The sequence below is a fragment of the Akebia trifoliata genome, chromosome 3 (assembly GCF_017979445.1).
Source record: "Akebia trifoliata isolate Shusen 1 chromosome 3, ASM1797944v1, whole genome shotgun sequence".
Taxonomy (NCBI): domain Eukaryota; kingdom Viridiplantae; phylum Streptophyta; class Magnoliopsida; order Ranunculales; family Lardizabalaceae; genus Akebia; species Akebia trifoliata.
This window is the reverse complement of record NC_141377.1, coordinates 57,550,027-57,564,139: the sequence shown is the minus strand read 5'-3', so window position 1 is coordinate 57,564,139 and position 14,113 is coordinate 57,550,027. Positions and strand designations below refer to the sequence as shown.

The window sequence follows — 14,113 nt, the reverse complement described above, 5'->3', positions numbered from 1 at the left end:
CTACTCTTTCCACAAAACACCTTTATTTATATTTATGATAATATTAAAAAAAAAATCTAAGATTCATTGGATGAATCAATATTATCTTGATGTTGACATGGCTTTTAAAATCCCGATCCTAATCCTCTCTCTCTCTCTCTTTATTTTTAAAATACATTTAGACCATCCAACAAACATGGGGGAGGAGGCCATCTAACACAAAGAGCGGGATTTTTTTTTTATATTCATTATTACGACCAATCATTCTATTTCGGATTAAGTCATGCAGTTAAGTAATTATGTTGTATCATATTAAAGTGTATAAAGGCACCAAATCATGTTATGTTGTAGTTAAGTAACTACATCTTCCTTACTGTTATAATTTGTAATGGGAGAAGGGGGAATAAAAGTGATTGACACCAAAATTCAAGTGGCCATAAATGCCAACACTTTTATACTTAAATTTAATAATATAATTGGGATGATTTTGATAAAACCCCAATAAAATTATTAATCCATGTCCTCCTAATCACGTTGTTTAGTTTTGAAAATTACAAAATTCTTTTTTTACTATGTAATCTTCAAATACCCTTTACTCAATATTTTAAATTAAAATAAACTCTTTTCATACTTGAGCGTTTGTACATACCACTTATTAGTGTAACTTAATAAAATAAATGTAATTAATACTAGACGTGCAAGTTGGCCTGGTTCAAACCAATAGCTTTAGGAAGGTTTAGTTCGATTTGGAACAAGTTGTAGTTCGATTCCAGGTTACGAAAATAGAGAACCGATCAATTTGGTTCGGTTCTTGAATCAAACTTATATAGAATCAAACCAAATTGAGGACTGAACCCCTATGCAATATATATATATATATTGCCTAGACAAAGTTTTGTCTTATATGGCTAAAAAGTTTCAAAATGATTTGTTTTTTTTTTTTTTTATGATGATTTCTATAGTCAGTAGATCATCCTCACAAAAAATCAGCTAATTCTGTAACTTCTAACCCCATTAAAAGTGGTTACAAACTAACGGTAAAAATTGACGATTCACGATTCTTCATCTTATAAACTAGGGTTAAAATTTTCAGAATTTACTGATTTTTTGTGATGATGATTTTCTCATCATAGAGACCATCCTCACAAAAAATCAGCCCATTCAAAAAATTTTAACTCATATAAGACAAAATGCTTTTTCTAGAATGTTGGCTAGGATTTTTTTCGAAAGAATGCCACCCATATATATATATATATATATATATATATATATATATGAGATTATTGTATGAAATTTTATTTTTCTTATATATTTGTTTTTTCATTAAAAAATATTACTTACAATTTATAGAATATTGACAATCTATAAAATAGAATCGAATCAAATTGACTTTAGTTCGACTTGGGTTGGGTTGGTTCCAATGGAAATTGATTTGGTTCTGATTCTTATTTAGAGGAATCGACTGTGTCAATTTGATTCCAATTTGACCCCAGCCGAACCAAGTTGCACCCCTAATTAATACTCCGACAAAATGCCCCCAACCCCAACCTCTTTTTTTTTTTTTTTCTCTTGAAGTAAGAGATGTCCAATCAATAGATTTTAACACGATTCACTTTCCTAACGTGCCCAAAATACTAATTACAGCACATTCTATTTGAAATAAAATTGTGAAACCACTTATAGAACTCAAGTCCAGGCACAATGGGAACCTACAAGCAAGAATTAATCTCTCCTTATATAATTTGTAATGTAATAAGTTAATTTTTTATTTTTTATTTTTTTTTAATATCCCACGTAAAGAGGGATGGGGATTTAATTTTACTACGAACATCATAGAAAGAATGATGATTTTTTGAAGCACCCGTACGCAGCATCACCGAATCGTAGGTCATTTGCTTCGGGATACGCAGGATCATAATTGTTTGAAAATGGTCAAGAGATTGAATATCAAGTATTCAATTATTTTTTTTCAATGCGGGTGACTTTTTGTTCTGTTTTTCCGATTTTGTAAGGGTAATGTTACGAAGAGATTCAGTCATGAAATGTTCAAGAAATGTTGCTGCCATTTTGATTCATCAAAAGCTTGGTACACTCTCTGTCTCTCCCTTGTTCTTCTTCTTCTATTCTACAAAACCACCACACTCAAATCCCTACCACATTAAGTCCCATTTGGAAAATATAGTAAGAGAGAAGTGTAAAACTGGAACCCTAGGGTTTGATGAGGCATTGGGTTTGTTCGATCGTTTGGTTCAAATGCGACCCATGCCTTCCATTCTCTCTTTTAATCAATTGTTTGGAGCCATCTCCAAGATGAAACAGTATTCTACTGTCTTATCTATGTTTACCGATATGATGAATAATTGTGTAGAAATCCAACCTGATTTTTTTACATTTAACATATTGATAAATTGTTACTGCAACTTGGGTCGGATGGATATCAGTTTTGCTTTTTTTGGAAACATTCTCAAACGTGGGTTCGAACCAAATTGCGTAACTTTCACTATTCTGCTTAAGGGTTTCTTTAAGGAGGATAAAGTAACTCAAGGGATGGAGTTGTTTAACAAAATAGTGGAGAATGGGCATCCATACGATGAAATTACTTATGGTACGATAGTTGATGGACTTTGCAAGAGTGGGGATATTAATGGGGCTCTTAGGTTAATCCGAGAGATGGAGAAAGGAAAATGGAAGCCTAATAAATTCATGTATAGTACTATTGTTGACAGACTTTGTAAGGAGAGCCGGGTAAATGATGCTCTGAACCTCTTTCAAGAAATGATTGACAAAGACATCATGCCAAATGTCGTCACTTATAGCTCTTTAATTCATGGTCTATCCAGTTTTGGTCGGTGGACAGAGGCTGCAAGCTTTTTCAATGGCATGGTGAACAGTGGAGTCATGCCTAATGTAGTAACCTTCAACATTCTGATAGATGGTCTTTGCAAAGATGGGAGGACTAAGGAAGCACTCAATGTATTAGAAATAATGTCTCAAAAAGGTGTTGAGCCCAATGTTGCCACATACAACTCTTTAATTCATGGTCTATGCAGTTTTGGTCGGTGGACAGAAGCTGCAAGCTTTTTCAATGGCATGGTGAACGGTGGAGTCATGCCTAATGTAGTAACCTTCAACATTCTGATAGATGGTCTTTGCAAAGATGGGAGGACTAAAGAAGCACTTGATGTATTAGAAATAATGTCTCAAAGAGGTGTTGAGCCCAATGTTGCCACATACAGCTCTTTGATTCATGGACTATACAGTTCAGGTCAAGGGAAAGAAGCAACAAGGTTATTCAATGAAATGCTAGATTGCAACATCTCCCTGAATGTAGTCATAATGAATATACTAGTGGGTGCTCTTTGCAAAGAAGGGAAGGCCAAAGAAGCACATAAACTATTGGAATGGATGATTCAAAGAGGTGAAAAGCCCAACATAGTCACATACAATACGATGATGGATGGATATTGTCTGCAAGGCCATATGACAGAGGCAAAATATGTTTTTGATTCAATGGTGAGTAGTGGTCATGAACCTAATGTTTATAGCTATAACATTTTGATTAATGGCTATTCCAAGGATAGGAAATTGGACGAGGCCAAGCAACTTTGTGAAGATATGCATCGCAAGGGATTGACTCCCAACACAATTACCTACAGCACAGTTATGGATGGGTTGTGCAAGGTTGGGAGAGTTGTGGAAGCTCAAGAGCTTTTCAATGAGATGCAAACTCATGGCCAAATTCCGGATATCTTCACATACAATACATTGTTGGATGGGTTGTGGACAAACAATTACTTTTCCGAGGCAATGAAACTATTTAATGAGATGGAAAACAATGGATTGAAAACTGATATTGTAACTTACAAAATCATTACTGATCATTTATGCAAAACTGGGAACATAAATGCGGCAAAGGAATTCTTTTGCAATCTTTCAACCAAAGATCTTCGACCTGACACTATAACATATGCCACAATGCTCAAAGGTTTTCTTAAGGGAGGAATGTTGAAAGAAGCTGAAGATTTATTCATGACAATGGAAAAGAAGGGCTCTATTCCAGATGATGTTACATTCAATATCATGGTTCAAGGATTGATCCAAAATAATGCTATTCCTAAGGCAACGCATTTTCTCAATGAAATGGTTGAGAGGGGCTTCTCAGCAAATGTAGACACCACGGCTATGGTGGTGAATTTGCTTGTAAGGGATGGATCAGATCATGAGCATATGGAGATACTTCGTAAATTCTTGCTAGAGGGCTACAGTAAAGGTAAGATAGTCAATTTTTGCAATGACTTCTTGTTAAATAAAATGTGGAAACAGTTTTAAGTTATTTGGCCTCATTGAAAAAACTATTCAAATTACAAAAACATGTAAATGAATTTACAAAAATATCCCTTTGATGAGGAGTGTTCTTGTAATTTTTATATACATGTAATGATTTTACCCTTACAAATGTACTGTTCCCATCCACCATAACCTACCGAAGAAAATTACTCTTTCAGTTGTGATTATAATTTTTATTTTCATTGGAGCTGTTGTCTACATAATTCAATTCAACTACAGAGATGTTTCGTTGATGTTTTTATATACATTTGAGGATAGCTGCGCATTTGTTAAAGAGGACTAGCTACCGTGGAGTCCAACCCATGATATTTTGATCTGAAATCATATGCAGTAACCCGTTCCTCGTCTTGAGACATTTTGAGTCAAATTGTTTAACACCATTAAAAACATAATTAATGAGATAATTATAGGATTGTTTCTCTACTAAAAATTGAAAGAAAATATACCACTTGTCTACATCATCTATTAATAATGTAGGATTCAAAAATGAAAATGGTAGTAAGGATGATACAATGGAAATGAAACGATTCAAGAATTATTGAAGGAGGAAGAGAAAATGATATCCAATACTTCGAGAACCTAGTTAGGGAACACAACTAATATTTATAAGATACTTTTTTTTTATCAAAAAAAAAGTATCTTATAAATATTAGTTGTGTTCCCTAACTAGGTTCTTGAAGTATTGGATATCATTTCATTATCAGGTTCTATTAATAATGATAGAAAATGTTAAAAGTGGATAAGACATTAAAGAAAAGTTATGTAGGGACTTAATTCAGCAACCTCAACCACAATACATGTATACAAAATATTCCATCACAAATCAAATGAGTATTCTCTAGAACAAGTACACTAGAAGCTACTAGGAAAGAAAATAGTTATCAAGGTGTGATACATAAGACTCGTGATCCCACATTTTATTCTTTCAGTAGACCCCAAATTTTCAAAATAAGTCTTTAATGATGCTAATAAATTTAAAAAATAAGTATGCATGTTAAGCTTAAGCCTTGAGGCACGCCTCTATGCACACACCTTTTTCAAACACTGGTGTCTCTAGTACCAGAATTCCATAAACTAGCTCTCTTTTCCCATCTATTTATTTATAGTTCTGAAAGAAAAAAAAAAAAGGTATTACATTTTTCAGTCCCAAACCCAAAAAAAAGGGGTGTTGAGTTTAGTCCCACATCGGGCACTCATTGCCTTGTCTCTCTCCTTATAAGCTCTTGAGCCTCTCCACTCATTGCCAATTGGTTTTGAGTCGGGCCCCAAATTTATCATGGTATCAGAGCAGACTTCTCTCCACGTCACCCAGTTCATATCTACATGTGCTTTGTCCCATTCCGTCTGTCCCACATGTGCAGGGGTGTGTTGAGTTTAGTCCCACATCAGACACTCACTTGTCTTGTCTCTCTCCTTATATGCCCCACTCTTTGCCAATTGGTTTTGAGTTGGACCCCCAAATTTGTAAAAGGAGGAGGGAAAAGGTTGCTCTAACAACTTCTTCCCTCTCTCAAGTGAGGATTTTTAAACCCAAGTTTTAAATTGTAAATTTTAATGCTTCTCTCTCTCTCTCTCTCACTCTTCCGCATCTCTTTATTAGTGCTTCTTATTACCTTATGCTTCTGATCAGGTTCCTATTGATGTTTTTAAAGGAATACCAGTTTACTCTTGTGCGTAACCTTCTTTTTTTTTGTTTAATACTATTTGGAATTTTCCCATTAAGTCCTTGTACTCAATTTTGTTTGATTATTTGAACTTGAATGGACAATTGTTTGATGAGTCTGGGCATGAGCCCTTTTTAGAAACTCTTTTAGTTCTCTGTGGCAACTGACGTGGGTGTTTTCTTTAGTTTTGTGACAATTGATCTAATCAAGTAATACACATCAGTCACATTAACACTCCTGTAGGTGTCTCCACTTTAGTTACCCAACACTATTCCTAGTAGGACTATCAATGGATTGGGTTTGGGTCTAACAACTAAGCTCATTTAGTTATCGGACCGGGCTAAGCCCATTTCATTATAGGGATGGATTTGGCATTGCATTTAGGCCCAGTGGGTGGCCCGGCCCATTCTCCATAGTTCCTAGTAAATTATATTGTATTGTAAATACTATGCTGCCCTTAATACATTATTGTTGCAATTTGCAACAGTAAAGGGGTAGGTTTGTAAAATTATCTATCCAACTATTTATTCCTTGTTTCTTGTAAATTACTATTACACCCTTAAAACATTACTGTTACAATGTGCTATTTAATATGTTATTTTTTGAACTATTTGATGTGTTTTCTGTACAATGAAAGAAGTTAGAAATAGTTTTGGCCCAGGTCCGAAAATGGCCCGAATGTAGGTGGATTAGGCTATAGTTGGAACGGCCTTGGACTTGGGTTGTTTTCCGGCCTAATTTTTTGACTAAAAAAAACCCGGCCCAGCCCAGTCCACTGACAGCCCTAAATTTCCTAGTGACACCTCGTGAATCTCTCTAGTGAGATATTGTTTGAAAGGTTAACCTTGACATATATCAACTAGTGGAACAGTGATGAGATTGATAATCAATTTTAAGTGGATGGCCCTCTGCCAGAGACCCTTCTGCATTGGTAATCACATATTCATTTATGTATTTTGGAAAAATAGATTAAAATGGTCAAGTTCTATTTTATGTATAAAATAGATTCTACATTATCATTATCATCGAATCTTATTCATAAAATTTAAATTTGATTAAACAAGTCTTGTTATTACATTTAATATTGAGGTGTTGCTATCTGTTTTCTCTAACTTAATCCTGTCTTCGGTATTAGCCTCTCTTTTAAAGACGTACAGGTGATCCAGTTAGAATCTCATATTGAGGTATTGCTATCTGCTTTGGGATGAGTTTTTCTTTTTCCGGCCTTGAATCTGAAGGAAGGAGAGAATGTGATAACCTTTACATTCTCAACTGCCATGCTTGTTATTATTGTTTGTTGACTCTGGATTCTCATCATGTACAATTTAACGGTGTTCTATTTATGTTTATTTTGAGCATGTTTTTAAACAGTTGGATGATAGAAATTATGTGGAAATGGAACACTTGTTTTGGACATTGATGGGAGGTAAGTGTTTTTTTTTTTAGAGAAATTTTGTAGTCAATTCTTCTAGTTTAATTGGATAAGGTTTGTGGGTCTTATATTACAGTGTTTTTATTAGTTAAACATGCATTTTTGACATTTATGATACCTGATTATGTCATTGGCTTGTGAGCATTCGAAAACAACTCTAGATCATGGTTTAAGGAGAGCCAAATTTCCACCCATGTTTAGACCTTTGTTAGCAGCAATCTCCCGTTTAATTCTTGAAAAATTCACGAATTTTTCATTTTTTTTTTCAATGAAGGTATTATTCTTTAGATTATTGAACTATTTTGAATAATTCATGTTTTTTAAGTTGGAAAAGATTAAATTACATTTTTTTTGTTTTTAACAAATTTTTATAATACTTTGTCAAAAAAAAATGCTACTGTAACTTGTATGTTGCATCTTATCCCCTCCCCTTTCGCTGTTTTATTTAAAAAAAAAATATTACGAAAATTCGACAAATTTTATGACTATGACTAGGTGCAACAAATAAGTTGAAACGACTAACCTGCAATTTTTTGACTTTCTCCAATTTCCGTTATCAAATCATAGATTTTGAATGTGTAAATCAAAAAACTCATATGCACAAGAAATAAATGTTAATCAATATAAGATTTTCTATTAAAAAACTTGCTAATTCCAAATTATTTAAATTATTTTTTCATTACTATTAAAAGAAGAAAACAATGTGTGCCTTCAACTATAACAATTTCATTTCTTCTATTTCATTATCAAAAATGGCAATTTTATTGTGATATATAAAAAGATAAATCAAGCAAATGAAATGGAATAAATGGTTCACACTTTTTAATTCCCATATAATGTAAGATGCACTTCATCAAATAAATAATGTGTGATTATTTTTACCTTATGTTTGTTGCTTTTCCCCTCAAATTCAAGCATGATGAGAGTGAAAAACAAATTAAAATGAGAGACCTCCTATTGCCGCACCAACTTTTACTAAGAGCTCACCAATTCACATGACATTGAAGAAGAATTAGCACACATCTTGGGGTGCTCATAGTAAAAGTTGGTGTGACAATAAAAGGTCTCTAAAATGAACAGTTTTACAAAAATGGCCAAACATTTTGAAAAATGTACTGAACCAACATTACTTTTAATATTTGATAATATATCCAATTTCATGATTATTTACTTTGTATTGTTACATTCATTATTTACTTGTATACCCTTCAAAGATAGGTGTAGTCCACAATGTCCAAAAATAGTAAATCGGTTATTTTAATTTTAATTACTAGATAGGATTATTTGTTATTTTATCTCAGGCAGTACCAATTTTAACAGTGAAATTTTGATATATTTTTTTCCAAATGCAAAATTTCAGTAAAAACAAAATTCAAAATTCATTAATTTGTAAATTTATTGTAGATAAAAATGCTTCATGATTGATAATTCCGGTTTATTGGTTTTGTCCCACAGAATCTTTATCTAAGGTTATTGACCCGTAAGAATTCTATTAAAAATTCTTTTACAAAAAATAATTATTAAAAATAAATATAACTGCAATTGTAGAGAATTGACTCTCATAATTACATTAGTTAATTGTAGAGCATGATTCTCATTATATAATTTGTAATAAGTTAGTTTTTTGTTTTTCTTTTTGTGGGATAATTCAACATCTTTTAATCCAACTTATTTATTAAATTTATACAATAAAAACAACAGTTAATCCCATTACTTTTATTATCCCACCTAAAGAGGTGTTGGAATTTAATTTTATTATGAATCTTGAAGATAACTTTAAATTTTATTGTTCTTCCATTACTTTTCTTTCCAAAAATACTTCTCTAGCTTTATTGTTTTTTCACTACTACTACTCTAATAATTATCCTTTTAATTTTATTGTCTTTCCTCATCTATCTCATTAATCCTAAAGAAGATGTTCATGGTGACGAGCAAGGGTAAATTCTAGTAATTATAAATCGAGTTAAATAATTTATCTTGTGCAATACAATTTAACACTTACAAGTCTATCCAGTATTCATGGTAGTCAAGATGACACAAAGTATGAGTTATAAGAGGATGATGTCATTTACACATACCTAAAATGCTCAATGTACTCAATTAATGTCAAAACATAAATTATAATATCCTCTATAACCTATCGAATGTGCTCTTTACAACAAAAATATTCATCTACCGAATAATATCCACCATAAATAATGATTTACCCTTACAGATGTATTCTTTACATCTATCATAACCTACCAAAGAAAATGCTACAATTGTTTATCTAAAATCCACTGATCAAATACACTACTTATTTTTCTTCTCTTCAACTCTCTCTCTCTCTTTTCGTACATCTTTTGTATTTTGTGAGAAATTGAGTCAATGAAGATTAATTTTTGTTTTCTTATTTTTTAAATATTTAATCCCTAAGAAAAATGAAAAAATCATTATTAAATCCTCCGACATGATGATTTTAGATCAAATGATTGGAAGATTTTTTACATGTTATTGTCGATAGCTACTTACTGAACATGTTTCCGTTGAATTGGTAGGTATCTATTGAATAAAATTTTCTCATATAAATATTTGTACTCAGTATACCATAGTAGTGAATCTTTTATGTTTTTGTGATAGTTGGTGGGACTGAATTTTTGTACATATGATCGATAGGCACCCATCGAACATTGATGAACGCATAATTACACCTCGACACAGAATCGTAGGTCATTTGCTTCGGGATACGCAAGATCAAGAGAATAAAACATGAGTATCCAGTCCAATGTGTGTTTCCGATTTTGTAAGGATGATGTTACGAAGAGATTCAGTCATGAAATGGACAACAGAAGTTACTGCCATTTTGATTCATCAAAAGCTTGGTACACTCTCTGTCTCTCCCTTCTTCTTCTATTCTACAAAACCACCACACTCAAATCCCTACCACATTAAGTCCCATTTGGAAAATATGGTAAGAGAGAAATATAAAACTGGAACCCTAGGGTTTGATGAGGCATTGGGTTTGTTCGATCGTTTGGTTCAAACGCGACCCATGCCTTCGCTTTTCTCTTTTAATCAATTGTTTGGGGCCATCTCCAAGATGAAACAGTATTCTACTGTGTTATCTATGTTTACCAATATGATGAATAATTCTGTACAAATCCAACCTGATCTTTGTACATTTAACATATTGATAAATTGTTACTGCAACTTGGGTCGGATGGATATCAGTTTTGCTGTTTTTGGAAACATTCTCAAACGTGGGTTCGAACCAACTTCCGTGACTTTGAATATTCTGCTTAATGGTTTCTTTAAGGAGGATAAAGTAACTCAAGGGATGGAGTTGTTTAACAAAATAGTGGAGAATGGGTATCCACACAATGAAATTACTTATGGTACGATAGTTAATGGACTTTGCAAGAGTGGGGATGTTAATGGGGCCCTTAGGTTAATCCAAGGGATGGAGAAAGGAAAATGGAAGCCTGATAAATTCTTGTATAGTACCATTGTTGACAGACTTTGTAAGGAGAGCCGGGTAAATGATGCTCTGAACCTCTTTCAAGAAATGATTGACAAAGACATCGTACCAGATGTCGTCACTTATAGCTCTTTAATTCATGGTCTATGCAGTTTTGGCCGGTGGACAGAAGCTGCAAGCTTTTTCAATGGCATGGTGAACGGTGGAGTCAAGCCTAATGTAGTAACCTTCAACATTCTGATCGATGGTCTTTGCAAAGATGGGAGGACTAAAGAAGCACTAGATGTATTAGAAATAATGTCTCAAAGAGGTGTTGAGCCCAATGTTGCCACATACAACTCTTTAATTCATGGTCTATGCAGTTTTGGTCGGTGGACAGAAGCTGCAAGCTTTTTCAATGGCATGGTGAATGGTGGAGTCATGCCTAATGTAGTAACCTTCAGCATTCTGATAGATGGTCTTTGCAAAGATGGGAGGACTAAAGAAGCACTTGATGTATTAGAAATAATGTCTCAAAGAGGTGTTGATCCCAATGTTGCCACATACAGCTCTTTGATTCATGGACTATACAGTTCAGGTCAAGGGAAAGAAGCAACAAGGTTATTCAATGAAATGCTAGATTGCAAAATCTCCCCAAATGTATTCATAATGAATATACTAGTGGATGCTCTTTGCAAAGAAGGGAAGGCCAAAGAAGCACATCAACTATTGGAATGGATGATTCAAAGAGACGAAAAGCCCAACATAGTCACGTACAGTACGTTGATGTATGGATATTGTTTGCAAGGCCATATGACAGAGGCAAAATATGTTTTTGATTCAATGATGAGTAGTGGTCATGAACCTAATGTTTATAGCTATAACATTTTGATTAATGGCTATTCCAAGGATAGGAAATTGGACAAGGCCAAGCAACTTTGTGAAGATATGCATCGCAAGGGATTGACTCCCAACACAATTACCTACAACACACTTATGGATGGGTTGTGCAAGGTTGGGAGAGTTGTGGAAGCTCAAGAGCTTTTCAATGAGATGCAAACTCATGGCCAAATTCCGGATATCTTCACATACAATACATTGTTGGATGGGTTGTGGACAAACAATTACCATTCCGAGGCAATGAAACTATTTAATGAGATGGAAAACAATGGATTGAAAACTAATATTGTAACTTACAACATCATTATTGATAATTTATGCAAAACTGGGAACATAAATGCGGCAAAGGAATTCTTTTGCAATCTTTCAACCAAAGATCTTCGACCTGACACTATAACATATGCCACAATGCTCAAAGGTTTTCTTAAGGGAGGAATGTTGAAAGAAGCTGAAGATTTGTTCATGGCAATGGAAAAGAAGGGCTCTATTCTAGAAGATGTTACATTCAATATCATGGTTCAAGGATTGATCCAAAATAATGCTATCCCTAAGGCAACGCATTTTCTCAATGACATGGTTGAGAGGGGCTTCTCAGCAAATACAGACACCACGGCTATGGTGATGAATTTGCTTGTAAGGGATGGATCAAATCATGAGCATATGGAGATACTTCGTAAATTCTTGCCAGAGGGCTAAAGTAAAGGTAAGATACTCAATGTTGAGGTAGTACTTCGCAAGTCATTTTAAGTAGTAAATGTTTTAATTTTAAGTTATTTCTGCTAGAATTTTTTTGTTCACGATGATAATAATTTCCATGATAATGTTTTAAGGCGTAAGTGTGTTAATATCTCAATCATCTTACTTTTGTGTTTTCTCCACATGTTGTTTCCTTTGCACTGCATTTTTGGCCCAAAAAATTTCTGATAATGAATGAGGTTTGTGTCAAGTATACAGCCGGTGTAAAAAACTGCCACATCCTTTCATGAATCATGATATCAGATTGAACTGGTGTGGTGGACTTCAGATTGAACTGAAAGTGGGATGGACTAAGACGTCCAAAAGAAAATGGATAAATCTGATTTTGAGCCCTAGATATATGTGCACTGCTGTAGCATCATATGGCTGAACTCCATTTCATAATCCTTTAATATCAAACCCATTAAAATCTAGCAACCTCAACTGTTTTTTTTTTTTGATAACCAGCAATCTCAACGGTTATACCTACCTATCCCTAATTACGTCATTCATTCATCCTACTTCATCAAATAATTAATAGCATCCGTTGTCTACAACTTGTTCCTATCTTCCAATCTAAGCTTGTCCAACATCAAAGTCTAAACCGAAATTGTGGCATATCCCTATGAATGAATTTCAGGCTTTTAGGAAACCTAAGTTCATGAAACACCTTAAATACATACTAAAACGAATAACAAATTACTAGTTACCTTTGTTCGTGATGAATGAATTAAAGATTTCACAAAATGGCGGATAATTCTGGTCCTTGAATAGAAATGTTTAATTTCTGTGTTCTTTTTTATTATTTTTTCCAACCTTCTTGTGTAAAGGTTGTATAATTTTATGGCAAAGCACCTAATGTAGTAATGGGTACTAAACTCTATTTTTTTTTACTAGCCAAACTTATTTTTTCAATTTGAGATCAGTGGCTGTATAAAGAGTTGGAAGTGGAAGTGATGCTATGTGGTCCTGTTGGGAAAGTTGTTGATGCACACTGCCATAACTTATCACCCCATAGGTGGAAAACAACAAGGAAAAAAAAAGGAAGCCTTGATTCATGACATAATCTTTGTTCACTACTTATTTTAATGGCATTAGAAGTGAAATGGCCGTACCAATCAGTAATTCACTACAAGATATGGGTTTTTTGGTATTTTTAATTGTGGAGTTTTAGTTTTGGGTGTTTCTACTTTTTCCGTCATTTCACCACTTTTATGATGATAGGTGTAATTTCACTCAATCTGGTATGGTTTTCATTGGTTATCGAATTTTCTGTTATTCAGATCAGTTGGGCTGGTATTTGAGCAAAATCTTGGGTTGTTTGTTTATATTTTTCAAACTACTTGTGTGGATTTAATACTCGGCTTTTGCAGGTTTATTGGTTTAGTGATCTGACTTCATTTCCTTCTTTGTGTATTTAGAGATGTTGTCATGAGTGATTTGTTGCCCATCAAAATTTCAGTGTTTGCCTTGTAAACGTACTTAGATACCATGCTTTTAGTATTTAGGGTCTCAAGTGAAGTATAGTTCTTAATTTGTATGTAAATGACAAACATAGTGGATTTTATGTTTTTCCATTGTCAAATAGAATAAGGAAACTCTCCGCAAAATCAAATTTTG

General features: G+C 33.6%; 2 protein-coding genes across 9 annotated transcripts in view; both read left to right on the top strand.

The window, feature by feature from the left end:
• The window catches only part of LOC147408304 (uncharacterized), a 109,453-nt gene that overhangs the window by 11,161 nt on the left and 84,179 nt on the right, over positions 1-14,113 (top strand). The gene's annotated exons all lie outside the window — the stretch shown is intronic.
• Positions 1,819-14,113, top strand: part of LOC147408306 (uncharacterized) — a 41,587-nt gene continuing 29,292 nt past the window's right edge. For 5 of the 8 annotated variants that reach the window (XR_015177037.1, XR_015177034.1, XR_015177035.1 and 2 more), the window contains exon 1: positions 9,788-12,461. Coding sequence is in view for 3 of the 8 variants with exons in the window: in XM_086437224.1 (XP_086293350.1) it covers positions 1,996-4,219 (2,224 nt within the window). In the remaining 5 variants the exon portion in view is untranslated. Of the gene's footprint in view, positions 4,220-9,784; positions 12,462-14,113 lie in introns of those variants that run through there. The other 3 variants (XM_086437224.1, XM_086437223.1, XM_086437226.1) reach the window with 2 other exon arrangements.